Here is a 14,206-nt window from a genome sequence, read left to right on the forward strand (position 1 = left end):
CCAGTCCAGAGACTAGAGGAAAATCCTTCTCTTCACATATATTGCAAACACAGATTGTAACATGCATCTGAAGTTTGCTTTTCTGGAATTGCAAAGTCCCTTTAGAGAAGTTAAAATTGAAATCACCACCACTGATGGTTACATTGCTGAATGAGGACTAGTCCAGCCAAAGTCTAAATATTGCTTGTTGGTTTTTTGTTTAACTAGAGTATTTATCCATAAAAATACAGTTACTTTCTAACCGGTTGTGTTAGCTATTATCTGTTAAAAAGTAAAACCCAGAAAAATGTTGCCTAAATTAGCCTGCTAAGTAGATATGATATTTTTAAATCTATTCTTCGTTCATCTCAGATCAGAGGGCAAGGGTGAACACTTACATTCTTACAGATAAGCAGACGAGCTCTGAAATTGTAGTCATTGACCATATTTTGATAAGGTAGGTGTTAATGCAACGTATGTTTCTCCTTATCTGACTTAAAGCCATGCACTCATTTCATTTCAGATCAGGTAAGGAGATGCCTTGCGGTACAGACTCCTTATTAGGAATGGGGAAGCATTGGCAACAGGCAGCAAAACCACTTATGTCCCCACAGGTGTGGCCAGACTGAATTCTTCACGTATTAGTCACTCCTTAGTAATTTCTAGGATGGTTATTTATTTCTTGAATGATAACGTTGGCCCAGAAAGGCTATTGCCTCACTGGCTCAAAAATTACCATGTTTGTTTAGCAGTAATGCTGGGTTTCGATCCGAGTGGCACTTTTGCTAGCAAAATGTATCTTCAGAAAGAGCTGTGTAACAGCCAAAAGGTACAACAGCCCAAAGAATTACCTTCTCTTTGCTTCTTCATACTGAAGGCGTAATCTCACTTTCTCAGCCAACTGGTTATTGCTGCTGGTAATGAACTGAGACACAAAACATAAAATCAGCAACTTAATAATCACTCCTCTTTTCATATTCCTTATTGAAATTGATGATGTTACAAGTTACACTTGCTCTTGTCAAACTCCTTTACTAGTTAAAACCTATCACAGATTCGGAAAATATTGCCTTTGATTAAATTTTTCATGATTGCTTCAAATACTTAAAAACCCTGTTTGCAATCTTTAAGTGCCGCACTGCATTTTGTTTTGGATGACAGCTTGCTTTGGTTGTGAAGTCTTAAAGACAAGGGACATCCCATCCTGCCCAAACCTGCAGATCTTTAGTCACACGTGTGGCCCTTACTGAAGGTGGCTGCAAACATTTAAGTAAAGGTTCACAGGAGGGCCTTCTGTGATGTCCTGTGAGACACGCCATGTACCCACAGCGCTGACCGAGCCCTTCCTGAGGCTGGCACCAACCTGACAGTTATGATCCTGTTGCATGAGTGGGACTGAAGGTTTATGAGTACCACACATTTGATGGCATCAAAATATCTGCACACGTGCTATCATTCTCACTCGTAACGCGCTAAAAGCCAAACGCACTCTTAAGGGAAGAGTCCTCATTAGGGCTTAGCCCATACGTAGCTGCTGAATGTTTCTTGTCTAGCAGCACATCACTGCTATAGAGAGCTAAGGGAGTATTTGTATCACAAGAAGTTAAACCTACAGGCAAAATAAAACTTCCTTCCCTTTTATTCCCACATGGGTTGTTCTATTAGAGACAGTGCGGGGAAACAGCAGGTTGCCTTTAGAGATCCATTAACATTGCACACAAAAATGAAGGTGACACTGAATTTTAAACCAGAAGGTACCACTTCGTAGATGTGCCCATGCCTGGAAACTCCTATGAAGGCAGTACTACATGGAGTTCAGAGGAATGTCTCCACATGCACTTGGTTTCTCATGCGTTACTCACATTTCCTGAAACATCCGTCTGGGAGCTGACATCCAGGTACTGCCGGGGTAACAGAGGGCTGGAGCTTTCCACGGACATGCTGCTGGCCCACAAGTCTGACTGGGATCCTCTGTCATTCACAAAGCTGTCTTTTAACCTGGCTAAGCTCTAAAATCATAAAAAGTCATGAGGTGAGCTCACTTCTGCTCAAAGTACCTCAGCATCTACATAGCTTTAGCCTAAACTACATGATTAAGATCTGACCACGTTTACTGTGCGCACTCAGACTCCGCAAACACGAGGTGAGGCACGGCTGGGTTGCAGCCCAGGGGCATTAGCACACCATCTTGCCCAGACAGACAGGCTCTCTGCTGGAGATGGCAGACCAAGGGGGCCACAGCGTTCTCATGGTTTCTCCTGATCTGCTCCTTGACAGCACTACAGTCACACTGGCTCATTCTTGACCAATAAAGCCTGACACAAACGCGCAAGCAAGTGCTTACTACTGTCTGTTGCTATATTTTATATTACTTATTTCCAGGATCTGGAGAACAAAAAGGCTGCAGTCCAACCACGATACAGAATTAACACGTGTTAATAAATATCTCAATTACATATCTGAAATACAAAATACTTAAATTACTTCTCCGAAATTCAATCTGATAGCAATGGTGACACAAATCATCCTGTTCCAATACCTGAATGAGGTCTTGTTTTTCCTTCTCCCCTGATGTGATGGCCTTCTTGAGAGCTTTCATTTCACTTAAAATGGCTTGTGCCTCATCAAGTTTGTAGCCACCTTGAGTATCAGACATTTTCATGTCAATTCTGCATGGAAATTAAAAAAAACCAAAAAAACCAGTAAGCTAACACTTTATAAAGTCCAGTTAATTTAATCATCCTAGGTGCATGCATCTTGACGTTAATTTTTAAGAAAACACACACTCCAAAGTATAATAAAGACAATAGGAAGAACAAAGAACCCCACTCATCACCGCTGAATTTACTCCACTCAGAAGTACACTAAGCTTCAGAACTCTGATTTTAGACACATCATCCCTTTGACTCCTTGGGGAGGACAAAGATGCACAGGAAACCCCCCAGTATGCCTCGTCAGATGGCTGCTAGTTACCTTGCTTCTAACCCAGAGCGGATCACCTTAGCCATCTATGAGAATTACCTTATTTTCAGTCATGATTTCAAAAACGAGGCACAGACCTCGCTGCACGGATGTATTTGCTTGCACAACCTCGCCTCGTCTCAAAGGAGTTCTAACACAGTCGGCAGTTATAATAAATAAGATATTAACCAGTGACATTATTTAAAACATGCCAGATGTCTATTCATACGAAGGTAAGCACCCGAAACTTTTCCTCCCCTTCCACTCCACCCCAAATTTTTCCTCAGTGCCCTAAAACAATAGTTGTTGTAGCTAAGACAATAGGCTGTACTGCGTCACCCATATTGAGCAATACCGAGTAAAACAGAATACCACTGAACTGGTGAGATCCTGGTTCAAAATCTTTTTGCCATGAAGTCAGTCCTGATGCGGTCAATCACATACAGGCATTGATTTAAGAGAACTACCCCCATGGCTGTGTACTGTTTTCAGCTGCATATGCCTAAAGATATCAGCAGCAACATATTTCAGCTTACGTTATTTAGGCAGCTATTTATAAATGTGGAGGGGGATGCATTACAAGCCAGACATGTTCTTTACTCAAAATAAGATCTTGAGAACAAACTTACTTCTTCAGTGTCTGAAATCCATGCTCTTTGTACTGGAGCTCTTGCTTCATGTGAGCTACTTCTCTCTTGAGTTTATTAACCTATAACAAGGTGTCACATTTTTAGAATGATACATTATATGAATATTTAGGTACAGCACTACTCATTCGATTCAAAACTTGCTCAGTGTAGACAGTACTCTAAAGAAAGCTTCCAGATAATCAGTTCATCTCAACAGCCCTGACTGCATCCTCATCAGGACACTATCACTGGCTAGGGATTTATCCAGTTCCCAGATATTACGCCACTTAATAAGGGGCTCAAGGGAAGTTCCAACCTCATAAGCAGAAAAGCTGAGAAAAACTCAAAAGAGACGGGAATGAAACACATGTTGATTTTACTCAGTAATGTTTAACACCGTCCCAAGTCATTGAAAAAAAACAACCATTAGGCATCAGGACGGGAGTTACACTGCAGTGAGAGAAGCCATCCTCCAAGATACCAAACTGAAAGGCCCCACTGCATGAGTAACGCAGCAGGATGATAATACATATTGTAAATCCACTGACCCTACAGCTCGCTGTTTTATATTCCTCCACAGAGGCCAGACTGACCTACTTTACTTTAGTCCTTTCTTCTTCCCAAACGGGAACACGCACTGCCGCTGCTAACAACCCGCACTAAGCCCACGACAAAACAGCTGCCAGTCCCTGGAGAGAGCTCTCAGCTCCCCAGCGCTGCGGCACACCGAGGAGCCGGCACGCAGCTCCATACCCCACAGCCCAGCTGTGCAGCAGCGTGTACTGCCAGCTTCCAAGGGAGTCTAAAGTCTAAGGGAAAAAAAGGGTTTCAAACTCTTAAGTCGGCAACGTTTGAGAATTCTGATAAATTATCTCCTAGATTAAGAATGGCAACATTAGCTCTTTCAACTGCTTTGGCATCTCCTTTTAGTATTTGCCACGAGGTTTGGAAATATCAGAAGATTACTCATGGCAAGCCAAGGTCCGTTCGTACTACTTACCCTGGATTTTGTAGTAGCAATCTCCGCTTTGAGGATCTCCGGGTCATACTTGGAACTTGACGATGAGCCAGAGAGCACTAGAACAAACACAACACTCGGTTCAGCAGCTCTACCTTCCTCCCTACTCTTCTACCACCCCCATCACAAATCAAGACCTCCCATCGCTCCTGCACACCCAGATCTCCACACATCACTGATGCAGGCCTTTTACCCATTTTCCGGATCTCTTCTCACCCCTCAAAGGCAGGGAAAGACAATAGTGCAGTCAAGTACTCCAGAAAAAGTGTAAACCAAAGAGGCCAGAGCATGTCCCGCATCTCCAAAGTCTTGATTTGTTCCAGGTTAACACACTTAACTCAGACTCCCAAACACGTTCACTCCACTCAACAGTGTAGCTCCCCGCATTTCCAAAGGGATTTAACAGAACTGAAGGGACAGGCACTGCATAAAGGTTTACTTTATTTATTTATTTTTCAGACTTTCTTGTTGAGTAAACAATCCACCGAATGTTTGGAAACAAAGAAAAGCAAAGAATGAGAAGAAACTGAAAAATGCGCTGCAAGCCTTCTTACAGCCTGGAGGACATGACCAATCATACAGTGTGTCACACCGCATTAAATCAATGTCCCATTAAGAGCAGATTTCTCTTCTCAGCAGCGGTTAAAACCCTTCTGGTTCAGAAGGTACAGAAGCTCCCCAATGAGCAATGTTGCTAGAGGTAGCTGTAGGCAAGGGAGATATTTTGATCCTTGCAGCCATCAGTTTATGCCCTATAAAACACGGGAAAGCATTTCTAGTTTTCTGTTTGGGTGTCTTTTTAAAGACAGATCGCATCACGCCAATGTAGTTCATGTTCTTGGTGTTCTTAGTGTACTGCTCCGGTATACCAGTACTAGGGTAGAGTGCTCTTAAGAAAAGACCAAAACCTGTACTTCAGAGATGATGGACAGGACCCTAGTCAAATAAGAAACCTTCAATTGACAGAAAACTACTTAAATACTTTTTAACATCAGGCACAGGGTTAGCCAGTGGAATTCACCACCATAAGACATAACATAGCAAGGGCGAAGCAGGGGGAGGTCAGTCCATTGATGTGGCTAGCAAGAACATAAAAAGTCTGCAGTACTAAGGATTATAAAAAAAAATTCTGGAAGACTTGCAGGAAATAAACCCTCCTCTAGACATTTTCTACCTCCTAACTAGTAACAATAAAGAGGAAATTTGGCCTTCTATAAACATTTCTGCACCAACTCCTGAAGCAACGGGTATTGATGTTTCCTGTGTGACAAAGAATAGGGAGCACAAAACAACGTTCTCCATATGCAGAGAGATAATCCAGCAATGTTAGCTTTTACATGGCACAAAACACAGACCCTCATCCCCCCAAGACAGTTACCCAACTGCCTGGGATGTTAAACTCCAAAAGGGCCTAGGAATGCTATCTGAGATGAGCCTTCTTGCCTTGTTTCTATACTTCAGACAGAAGAATCACAGAAAATACCACCTAACTTTATTTTTTTTCACATTGAGCCAACCACCACATTTTTTCACATCTGCCTAAGCCCATGCTGAAAATCTGCACACCGACTCCAGTGACCGAGCCAACTGCAATAGCGTTTCCTAGCAATTACCCTTCATCAAACGGGTGCTAGGCAGCTATTGCTTTTGAGACAAACTGAGCAAACGTGGCGAGTGCCACAGCACAACACATCCCAGTGCTCTATCAGAGGACCAGCTTCAAGCAGTTTCCTGTCCTAGTGGGTCCATGACTGAGCACGTCACTGGATACGAGTTGACTAACTACTCACAGCTGGTCTGAGAGCCCAGTTTGTGCTCCCAAACATCATGCAGCTGCCGATATTCTTGCTGGGCCAATTCAAGCCTCTGCTGCTTCACTTGATAGATCTCCTTCTGCGCAGCAATCGCCTCCTGGGCCAGGACAAGATAGTCTTTCAGCATATGCTCCTGCTCCCGCCGCCACTGCACACGAGGGTCTTCTATCTGTGTAGTTTCTTGGAGAGAAAGCAGAAGGAGGAAAGATCAATGGAAAGCAGTTACACTTTTGTACAGCTGTATTGCTGCCTGGAGATGCTCCACCACTTATGGCAATACTTCAAAATAGCCCCTTGCCCCATAAAAAAGGGGAATAATGACATTTTCCTTTTTTTCTTAGGAGGTCACCACTGATCCTCAATGAACTCCAATGAGCTCTACCATGCTGAATCACCATATAGAATAATTCATGACAAAATCATCACCCAACTCTCCAAGCCCTCTGCTGCTGAGGCCAACCTGGTTCTGCCTCTTAGAACATCCACACGAGCACAGGCACACACAAGCTCCAAGATACTGACACTGACTGTTAGACTTATCTTTACTGTAACTGCTTTATAACATTACTAATAAAATACCTCTACTACTTCACTGATAAAAAACTTTCAGAAAACATCATTGCCACATGACTGCATTATACTGCATCTGACAACATGAAAGCAATTACAGCTCTGCCCGTCCTCTTTGGCTGCCAAGTGCCTTTTATCAAAGAGGGGAAAGAAAACCTTCTCACTCAAGATTCCATAGGTAAATAAAAATAAAGACTCGTTATGTCACGGAATACATTCATGAAAGCATCTCAAACGACATAAACAGAGTCTCAGAAGAGGAATAAACATTTCCTTACTGAAAGCGGGCACAGCAGTAAATCACTGCAGAATACAGGAGGCGGAGTTTAAGAAAAATATTTTTTGGTAACGTAGGCAACGCAGTCACAAACAGCTACACCACTTCCATCTCTGTTACCCCAACAAAACCAATACATTGCTTTTCAGGTTTCTAATAATGAAAAACGCATAAGGTCACAGACATACAGCTAGTCCTAATACTAATTAGGCAAATTTATTGTCAGTATTTGTCTCAGTTTTGTGAAGAAGTGTCCAAAATATTTTTCATTTCTCTTTCAAGGCTATTATATGTTCTTGCTTGGAACAGGTTCCAATATTCAGTCGACTAAGTGCTCTAAACTGTCTAAACTACCATGCTTGAATAAGGACGCACAGTTACCACATAATGAATAATTAATATAAAAGAGCTGCTTGAAACTATCAGTAGGAATCTAATCTGCATATCTTAAGAGCCTCTTTAAATATTTAGTAAAAGCTGCCACGGTGGAAGGTATGAGCAGCTCTTAAGCGAGTCGGGCGTAAGACTAACACCACAATACACAGCATTTAGGGAAGAGAACAGTTTGACAATAATCCTAGGAGCAGAACTAGGAATAAAGGATTTTACCCAAGGGATGGACACTCAACCATTTTCACAAGCTGTCCATGATCATGCTGAGGAGAAAATTACAGGATATTCCAGCAATAGCTTGTTTTAACAGGATCTCAAGACCCGGAAGAACACATGGCATTTCAAGTTACATAGCAAATCTTAAAGAAGCTGCAAAAGATGATTAAAAAAGAAAACTTTTAAGGCACTAACAGTATAGTTTGTAGAAGCACGTCAACAAAAAGTCCTGCTAGCAGAAGCAACGTTTCAGCTGATGTAATACCAAAGCTAAGCCTGGACCAAAAAAATTGCCCCAAAATAACTTGATGAAAAAGCATCTCCTTGTGCCAACTGTAGGTGCTGGCACCTTCCCAGACAGCACTGTGGTCTCTCATAGAGGGAGCAAAAGAAAAGCCAGAAAGACACAGCAGCGTATCGACTGTAAGAGTGTGAAAACCCCAGGCTCCCATCTCTATTCTTGCCCCCAAATCCCATTTTCCAAATAACCATTACCCATACCCAGGTGGAATAACGCCCTTTACTCCAGAGGTGAGCCAGAAGGGGAAAGTCTGGTGCAGGTTCCCCAGAGAGATGTCCCCGTATTCCCAGACACGCAGGTTGCCCGGGCCAGGCTGCACAAACAAGCACCAGCAACCAATGACTCAGGACTCTTAATTTCAAGCTTAATGAGTATGTTGGCAACGTACCCACAACTCTTGAAGTCTAATTCAGGACACTGGGTCATAAGTCTACCTGTACCTATGGCTTCTTCGAGCTTGGTTATTTCCAGTTTTCCCTTAAACTAACAGCCCATTCTTCTGATAATTGCAAGAAGGACAGCAGAAGCTGCTGCAGGGGAGTCCCTCCATTATAAGCAACCAGGAGACGACTGTAAAAATCTACAGTCCTGAACACCTCCCTTAGGTGGTGAAACACTGACGCTGCCCCAAGCGTATACACCACCCGACAAAGTGAATGCCTGGCAGCCAGCTCGCGGAGGGGATGGACAACGCGCTTCATTACCAAAACTGCTTTGTTCCCGTTTTTCTCAACATTCACCTCAACCTTTTCAGTAACCACAGCACTAACTGTATCCCCTTGGTGCCACTTTGATTTTCAAACATGCAATAACAATCTATGAAAACGTTGGCCAAGGGCTCTTGATCTGCCCCAGCTACTGAGAAACACAAAGTACGTTCAAAAGTTAGATGAAAGGACTACAGAAATGCAGGCTATTACATCATTTGTTGTCTTGTGAATTTTTAATTTAATGTTGAGCTTGTCATAAATAAATCTGATTGTTTCATGTTCGAAGAATGTAGTCTTACTATGCTTGCATCAGCATCTGGCAAGAAAATCACCATTTCTTTGTGCAAATCAAATTCCAAAGAAGTTCTCCCCTAGAGAGACACTCAGGGCTGTGCATTAATACTGTATTAGGAATATTCTGGGTACTCAGCTCAATTTAATTGTATTTATTTTGCCTCAGAGAGAAGGTTAGAAGTGTTCTCCATCTCAGTTTTTTTAATGTCTCCTGGCTTTAGATTTAATTTAGGTCTGTCCTTGGGCTCGTTTCTGATAATTAGTCTCACAGACTTCAAGTGTACAGCAAGAACCAACGTGCCTCCATTCCCTTCACACCCTCTGATGACGCTTCCTTCCTGCGCAGGGAATCTGCAAGAGACCTTGGCGCCAAAGAAGGTTTTGGACACTCTCCAGATGATACTTCAACATCAGCCACAACGATGAGGCTCTTGATTAGCTGAAGGTAAGTGGATATGGTTTGCTTTATCATGATTTGGATTAGAGCTGGCATAAAAAACAGGGTCATGATTTTGCTTCTCTTTTTAACCTTTTAATTGAAATTCTATGTCAAGTCTTGTAGCCTGTGACATCCCATGGAAGTGAAACTTTTTAAGAGCTGCTGCTATTAACCAGGTTTGAAGCCTTCTCTGCATGCCCTTTGAAGCCTGTGGTGCTTTTGAGAGGCACAGACCAGGGATAACTGCCCGGACCACGCAGGGCTCAGACCTGCAACCAGATCTTTGGGCATTCACCCCACGGACAACTCAAATGTACAACTAAGATCATGTTTGGTTCATCCCACCTACAAGCTGCAGTTTCACAGAATCGTCAGGGTTGGAAGGGACCTCTGGAGATCATCTAGTTCAACCCCCCTGCCAGAGCAGGGTCACCTAGAGCAGGTTGGACAGGAACGCGTCCAGGCGGGTTTGGAATGTCTCCAGAGACAGAGACTCCACCACCTCTGTTTCTGCTAGCTGAAACACTCAGGAGGTCCAACATGCCTGCATGTGCCACAGCAGGCTTCAAATCAAGGTCTTTTATCCTGTACCTGGACTGCGTCCCCCCAGGACCACAGCTAGCCATCCGTGTCTAGGGGAATGCCAGCAGAGTAAGTTAATGCCACAGTTTTGGCTAGGATGGGCCACGCTGACAACAAGCACTCAGCTTTCTCCAGTGTGGATAGGGGAGGAAGACAAATGAGAAAATAAAAATACATCTCAAAGTGAAGAGAAAGTTCAGAGGAGACAAGGAAAAGACTCTTGGATACATCCTCTCATTTTACTGGAGCCAAGTTTTTCCTGCAGTCAGAGGTGACCCTGATGTCCACTTCAGAAGGTGGGCTGAATATTATTTCTCTTGGGGACGATGCCAGCTCCTGCAGCAACTGCAGAGGCTTACATCTACAGCAATGTCACTGCCTGATAAACCAGCAGAGGGAACTGATCCAAGGGAAAAACCACCAAGCCCCACAGCTGTTTCACTAGGAACAAACAGCTTCCCCAAAAGCCTTGTACAGGTAAACCTGAATTGGCAGGAACCTCTTAATCCAACACTGCTGCTAAATGCAGCAAAGCCCTTCAGAGACACTGGAAGGTGGCATGCCCCTCTCTCTGGGCTGTTCTTGGCCTGCAGCACCCTGGTAGGCACCTCCCACGTCCCAGCACCTGATCCATCCCGGCAAACCTCCAACCACCAGAGAAGGGAAGAGAAATCCAATCATAGTCTTGACCCCTCTGGAGAGCTTGCCCAGGCTCTTCTCTCTTCCTGGCGGCACACAGTCATGAAAACATTTAAATCATTCAGAAGTCAAGACTTCTGAAGTTAAGAAAAGCCTTACCAAGACTTCTAAACTCAGCTCTTACTCCTTTTGTAAGCGTGGTCAGCACAGGAATAACCCAGACCCAAGTGAGAGACTGGAAAAAGCATTAAGATTCAGACCATCTTTAAAAGGCAACCTCATCGTTAACTCTCCAGAGTGCTTTCTTTTGGAAGTGCAAGGGACACAAGACAGGGTCCTACAGACCTACAGGAGACCCCAATTTGTGTCTTGCAATTTAGCACCGTCTCAAGCAAAGTTTGTCCAGTCCTCTCCCCTGCAGATCTCCTTTCTGTGATTCTGGAGGCTTGTCTACCCTTTCTTCCCCACTATCCTTTCCTGAAAATGGAAAAATCAACATCCCCTGCCTCACAGAAAAATAATTAGGATAAACCCATTTAAAGATATGCGCATACTGTGATATTGGGATGACATAAGCTTTATGTAAAAATATTTGTGTCACCTTCACATCTGGAGACATTTGCTCTTTGTGTCGCAGAGGGTAGTTAGTCCTTTTTAAGAATAGGCTTTTTTCATTCTGCATTTTTAATACCCAAGAGAAGTTGCTAAAACCTAGAAGGTACAGTCTCAGGCCAAATGCAAATGTGGCTTTTCTGAAAAAGGGAAGGGTGTGAAGGTAGCCAAAGAAAAAAAAAAACCACCAAAAAAACGACATCCACATTTTTATTTAAAAAAGAACTCATGACTTGCTGAAAAAAATTGCTGGAGTTCTCAATTGAAGAAAAAAAAAAACAAACAACAAAAACACAAAAAAACACCCCAAAACCCAACAGTTTCAAGGCACTTTTGTCTTTTAAAAGCTTTTGTCTTTGCATGAGTTACAAGCACCTCCAAAAGGGTCTGGGCATGGTTCTGCTGTGAACTTCTGGACTGCAATTGGAGCTGTTCTGTAAAGAGAATCAGAGTCACTGATTTATTTTGTTTATAACTTTTTTCAGGGGACTTGTTCTAGCACAACCCAATACACATTGCCTAACAATGTCTGTAATGATATATCAAGTTCTGTATTTATTTTTTTTTTTATAATTCAAATCAGCTTATAAAGCTTAACACTTCTGGTCTTTCAAGTAATCTAACAAAGACAGTAAGCAGTGGCTTAGTTTGGGGATACAGAATGAAAATACCACAAGCCTGAACTTAACTCTTTTCCAACTTGCACAATTCTCAGGACATCCCAAGCCCACTTGAGAGCTTCCTCTCCAGTAAAGGCAGTGTGAACTCCTGCAGCAAAGGGAGCTCATTCCACTCCCCCTGCCAGAGGAATGAACACAAGACCTTTGCCCTCTTTCCAATGGTCCTGCCACAAGGACAAATTCCAGGCTAAGGACAAACTCCAGATCATTGCTACCTAGTCAGACTCCTCAGCAGAGCCAAATCTTTCGGAGGTGTGTCCATGCTATTAGCTTGAACATGACTGCTGATTTGAAGACTGCAAATTAAAAGATCTCAAATTCCTGGTTTAGAGAGGGAAGTAACTTGTACGATGGAGAAGGACAGGATTTGATTTCACAGGCTGCAGATCTCACCTACTCTAAAACACAGTTACCCATTTTGTGGTTTTGTGTTAAGTACATTTTAAACACAGGTAGAAAACAATCACTCTGCAAAAATACAATAATATGTCACTTACTGGTGTTGTGGTCTATGTAATAAACTCCAACCTGAGGGTCATAAGCTTCTTCCCATCCTAACGGCAATTCATCACTAATGCAGTCTGCAAAGGTTAGTGGTTTAGTATACCTGAAATGCAAAATAATATTTAGGATGAATAAAAGAACGCTCCCACATGTCTATTCCAAACAACTGACCAGAAAATAAGTACCACAAGGGCTTCAGTATAGAAAACAAAGAAAGTTGAAAACTGTTTTAAAGCTTTTGTTCTTATCAAATAATACTCCACAAAGACTCTTCCCTTTCTTCATCTGAAGTTACAGTAAGATGAATTCATTCTGACAGAGCTCCCGAGCCTTGCCTGACTCCGCATGTACTCGCTCGACAAAGGAACATTAAGAACTTTGCTAGAAACAATCCTCGTCTCTCAAGTGAAAGAACAGGGCTGTTTGCAGGCAAGTCCTGTATCAAAAATATGTAGACAAGAAGGAGCGAGATGAGAAATGCAATTTGCATAGCATGAATAATTAAGACTGCACAATCAATAGCGAGTGCTGAGGACTGTGGGACCACTTGTCATGCAACTCCACTCATTTGCATTGCAATGTGTTCTGTTTCATTAATGACAAACTGAATTAGTTTCTCAGCTTCCTGAAAACGTGTAACCCACTCCATCCAAACAGGGAAGTATTTCCGCAATACTGCTCTGATGAGTTTTTTATATTAGAGATCACATCCAGCAACAGTCTGAAGGCTTGCGTGCCGTGGCTAGAAACAAAGCTTAGAGCATCCACTCTTTGAGGGACCCCACAGATTTTAGTCACTGAAATCACGCCCCTTTCCTCCCTTTGCTCCCAACAAAACTACTAACCAAACGTATCACTGCAGGGAGGTACAAGCCAGGAAGAACTGAGCTTGCAGGTATCTCACAGATCCAGCTGCCAACAGCATAATACGCCACAGGCCCATAGATCCATTGCACAACCCCAACGTGGCCTGTCTGGAAGGAGGGCCATCACTTGGTGTTGGGGCCCGTGAATCGGACTTAGCAGAAGAGCCCTTTGGGCAGAATGCAGAGGACACCGTAAAGCACGACAGCCCCCCTCCAGCACTTACGCTGCACATGCTATGAGCAAATGGTCAAAAAGCAGCCATGGAACTGTACCGAACTCTGCCACGTACAAGCGGCATGCCACAGGAAGGTAAGGTGGCTAAGAAAGCAAGTTTCCAACCCGCTGTAAGAAACTGAACAGATTTGCAGAAAGTCTTTCATATCCAAAGGTAATTGAGCAGATAAGGAGTTTTATTAAGTTTTGAGCACGCTTCATCTAAAGGCACCAACCAACCAACTGATAGCCTCATATTAACATCTTACAGTCACTCATTAGTGTACAGGGGAATTTTAGGAAAAACCCTCCAACCATAAGAGGTTCAAAATAAAATCAACATTTAACGACTAACATAATTCCCCCCAAGAAATGATCTGGAAGTCATAGCATATGCTAAGAATGAGGTGAGCACATTTCTGTAAAAGCTTTGTAAGCCACTAAGATCTTTAAGTACCTGCTGCTGCATTTCACCTTCAAATTATTGCCTTTGCCATCTGAAGCAGTG

The 14,206-nt window shown here is 43.0% G+C and overlaps 1 protein-coding gene across 1 annotated transcript in view; it reads right to left on the bottom strand.

Annotated features, from left to right (window-relative positions):
* WWC1 (WW and C2 domain containing 1) overlaps positions 1-14,206 on the bottom strand; it is a 72,209-nt gene that overhangs the window by 25,642 nt on the left and 32,361 nt on the right. The window contains exons 2-8 of the mRNA XM_063348720.1: positions 12,612-12,721; positions 6,378-6,581; positions 4,570-4,646; positions 3,570-3,649; positions 2,519-2,648; positions 1,842-1,988; positions 831-904 (exon numbers count right to left, since the gene is read on the bottom strand). Of these exons, the coding sequence (XP_063204790.1) occupies positions 831-904; positions 1,842-1,988; positions 2,519-2,648; positions 3,570-3,649; positions 4,570-4,646; positions 6,378-6,581; positions 12,612-12,721 (822 nt within the window). The remainder of the gene's footprint in view (positions 1-830; positions 905-1,841; positions 1,989-2,518; positions 2,649-3,569; positions 3,650-4,569; positions 4,647-6,377; positions 6,582-12,611; positions 12,722-14,206) is intronic.

This window comes from Chroicocephalus ridibundus, chromosome 11 (genome assembly GCF_963924245.1).
Source record: "Chroicocephalus ridibundus chromosome 11, bChrRid1.1, whole genome shotgun sequence".
In the NCBI taxonomy this organism is placed as follows: domain Eukaryota; kingdom Metazoa; phylum Chordata; class Aves; order Charadriiformes; family Laridae; genus Chroicocephalus; species Chroicocephalus ridibundus.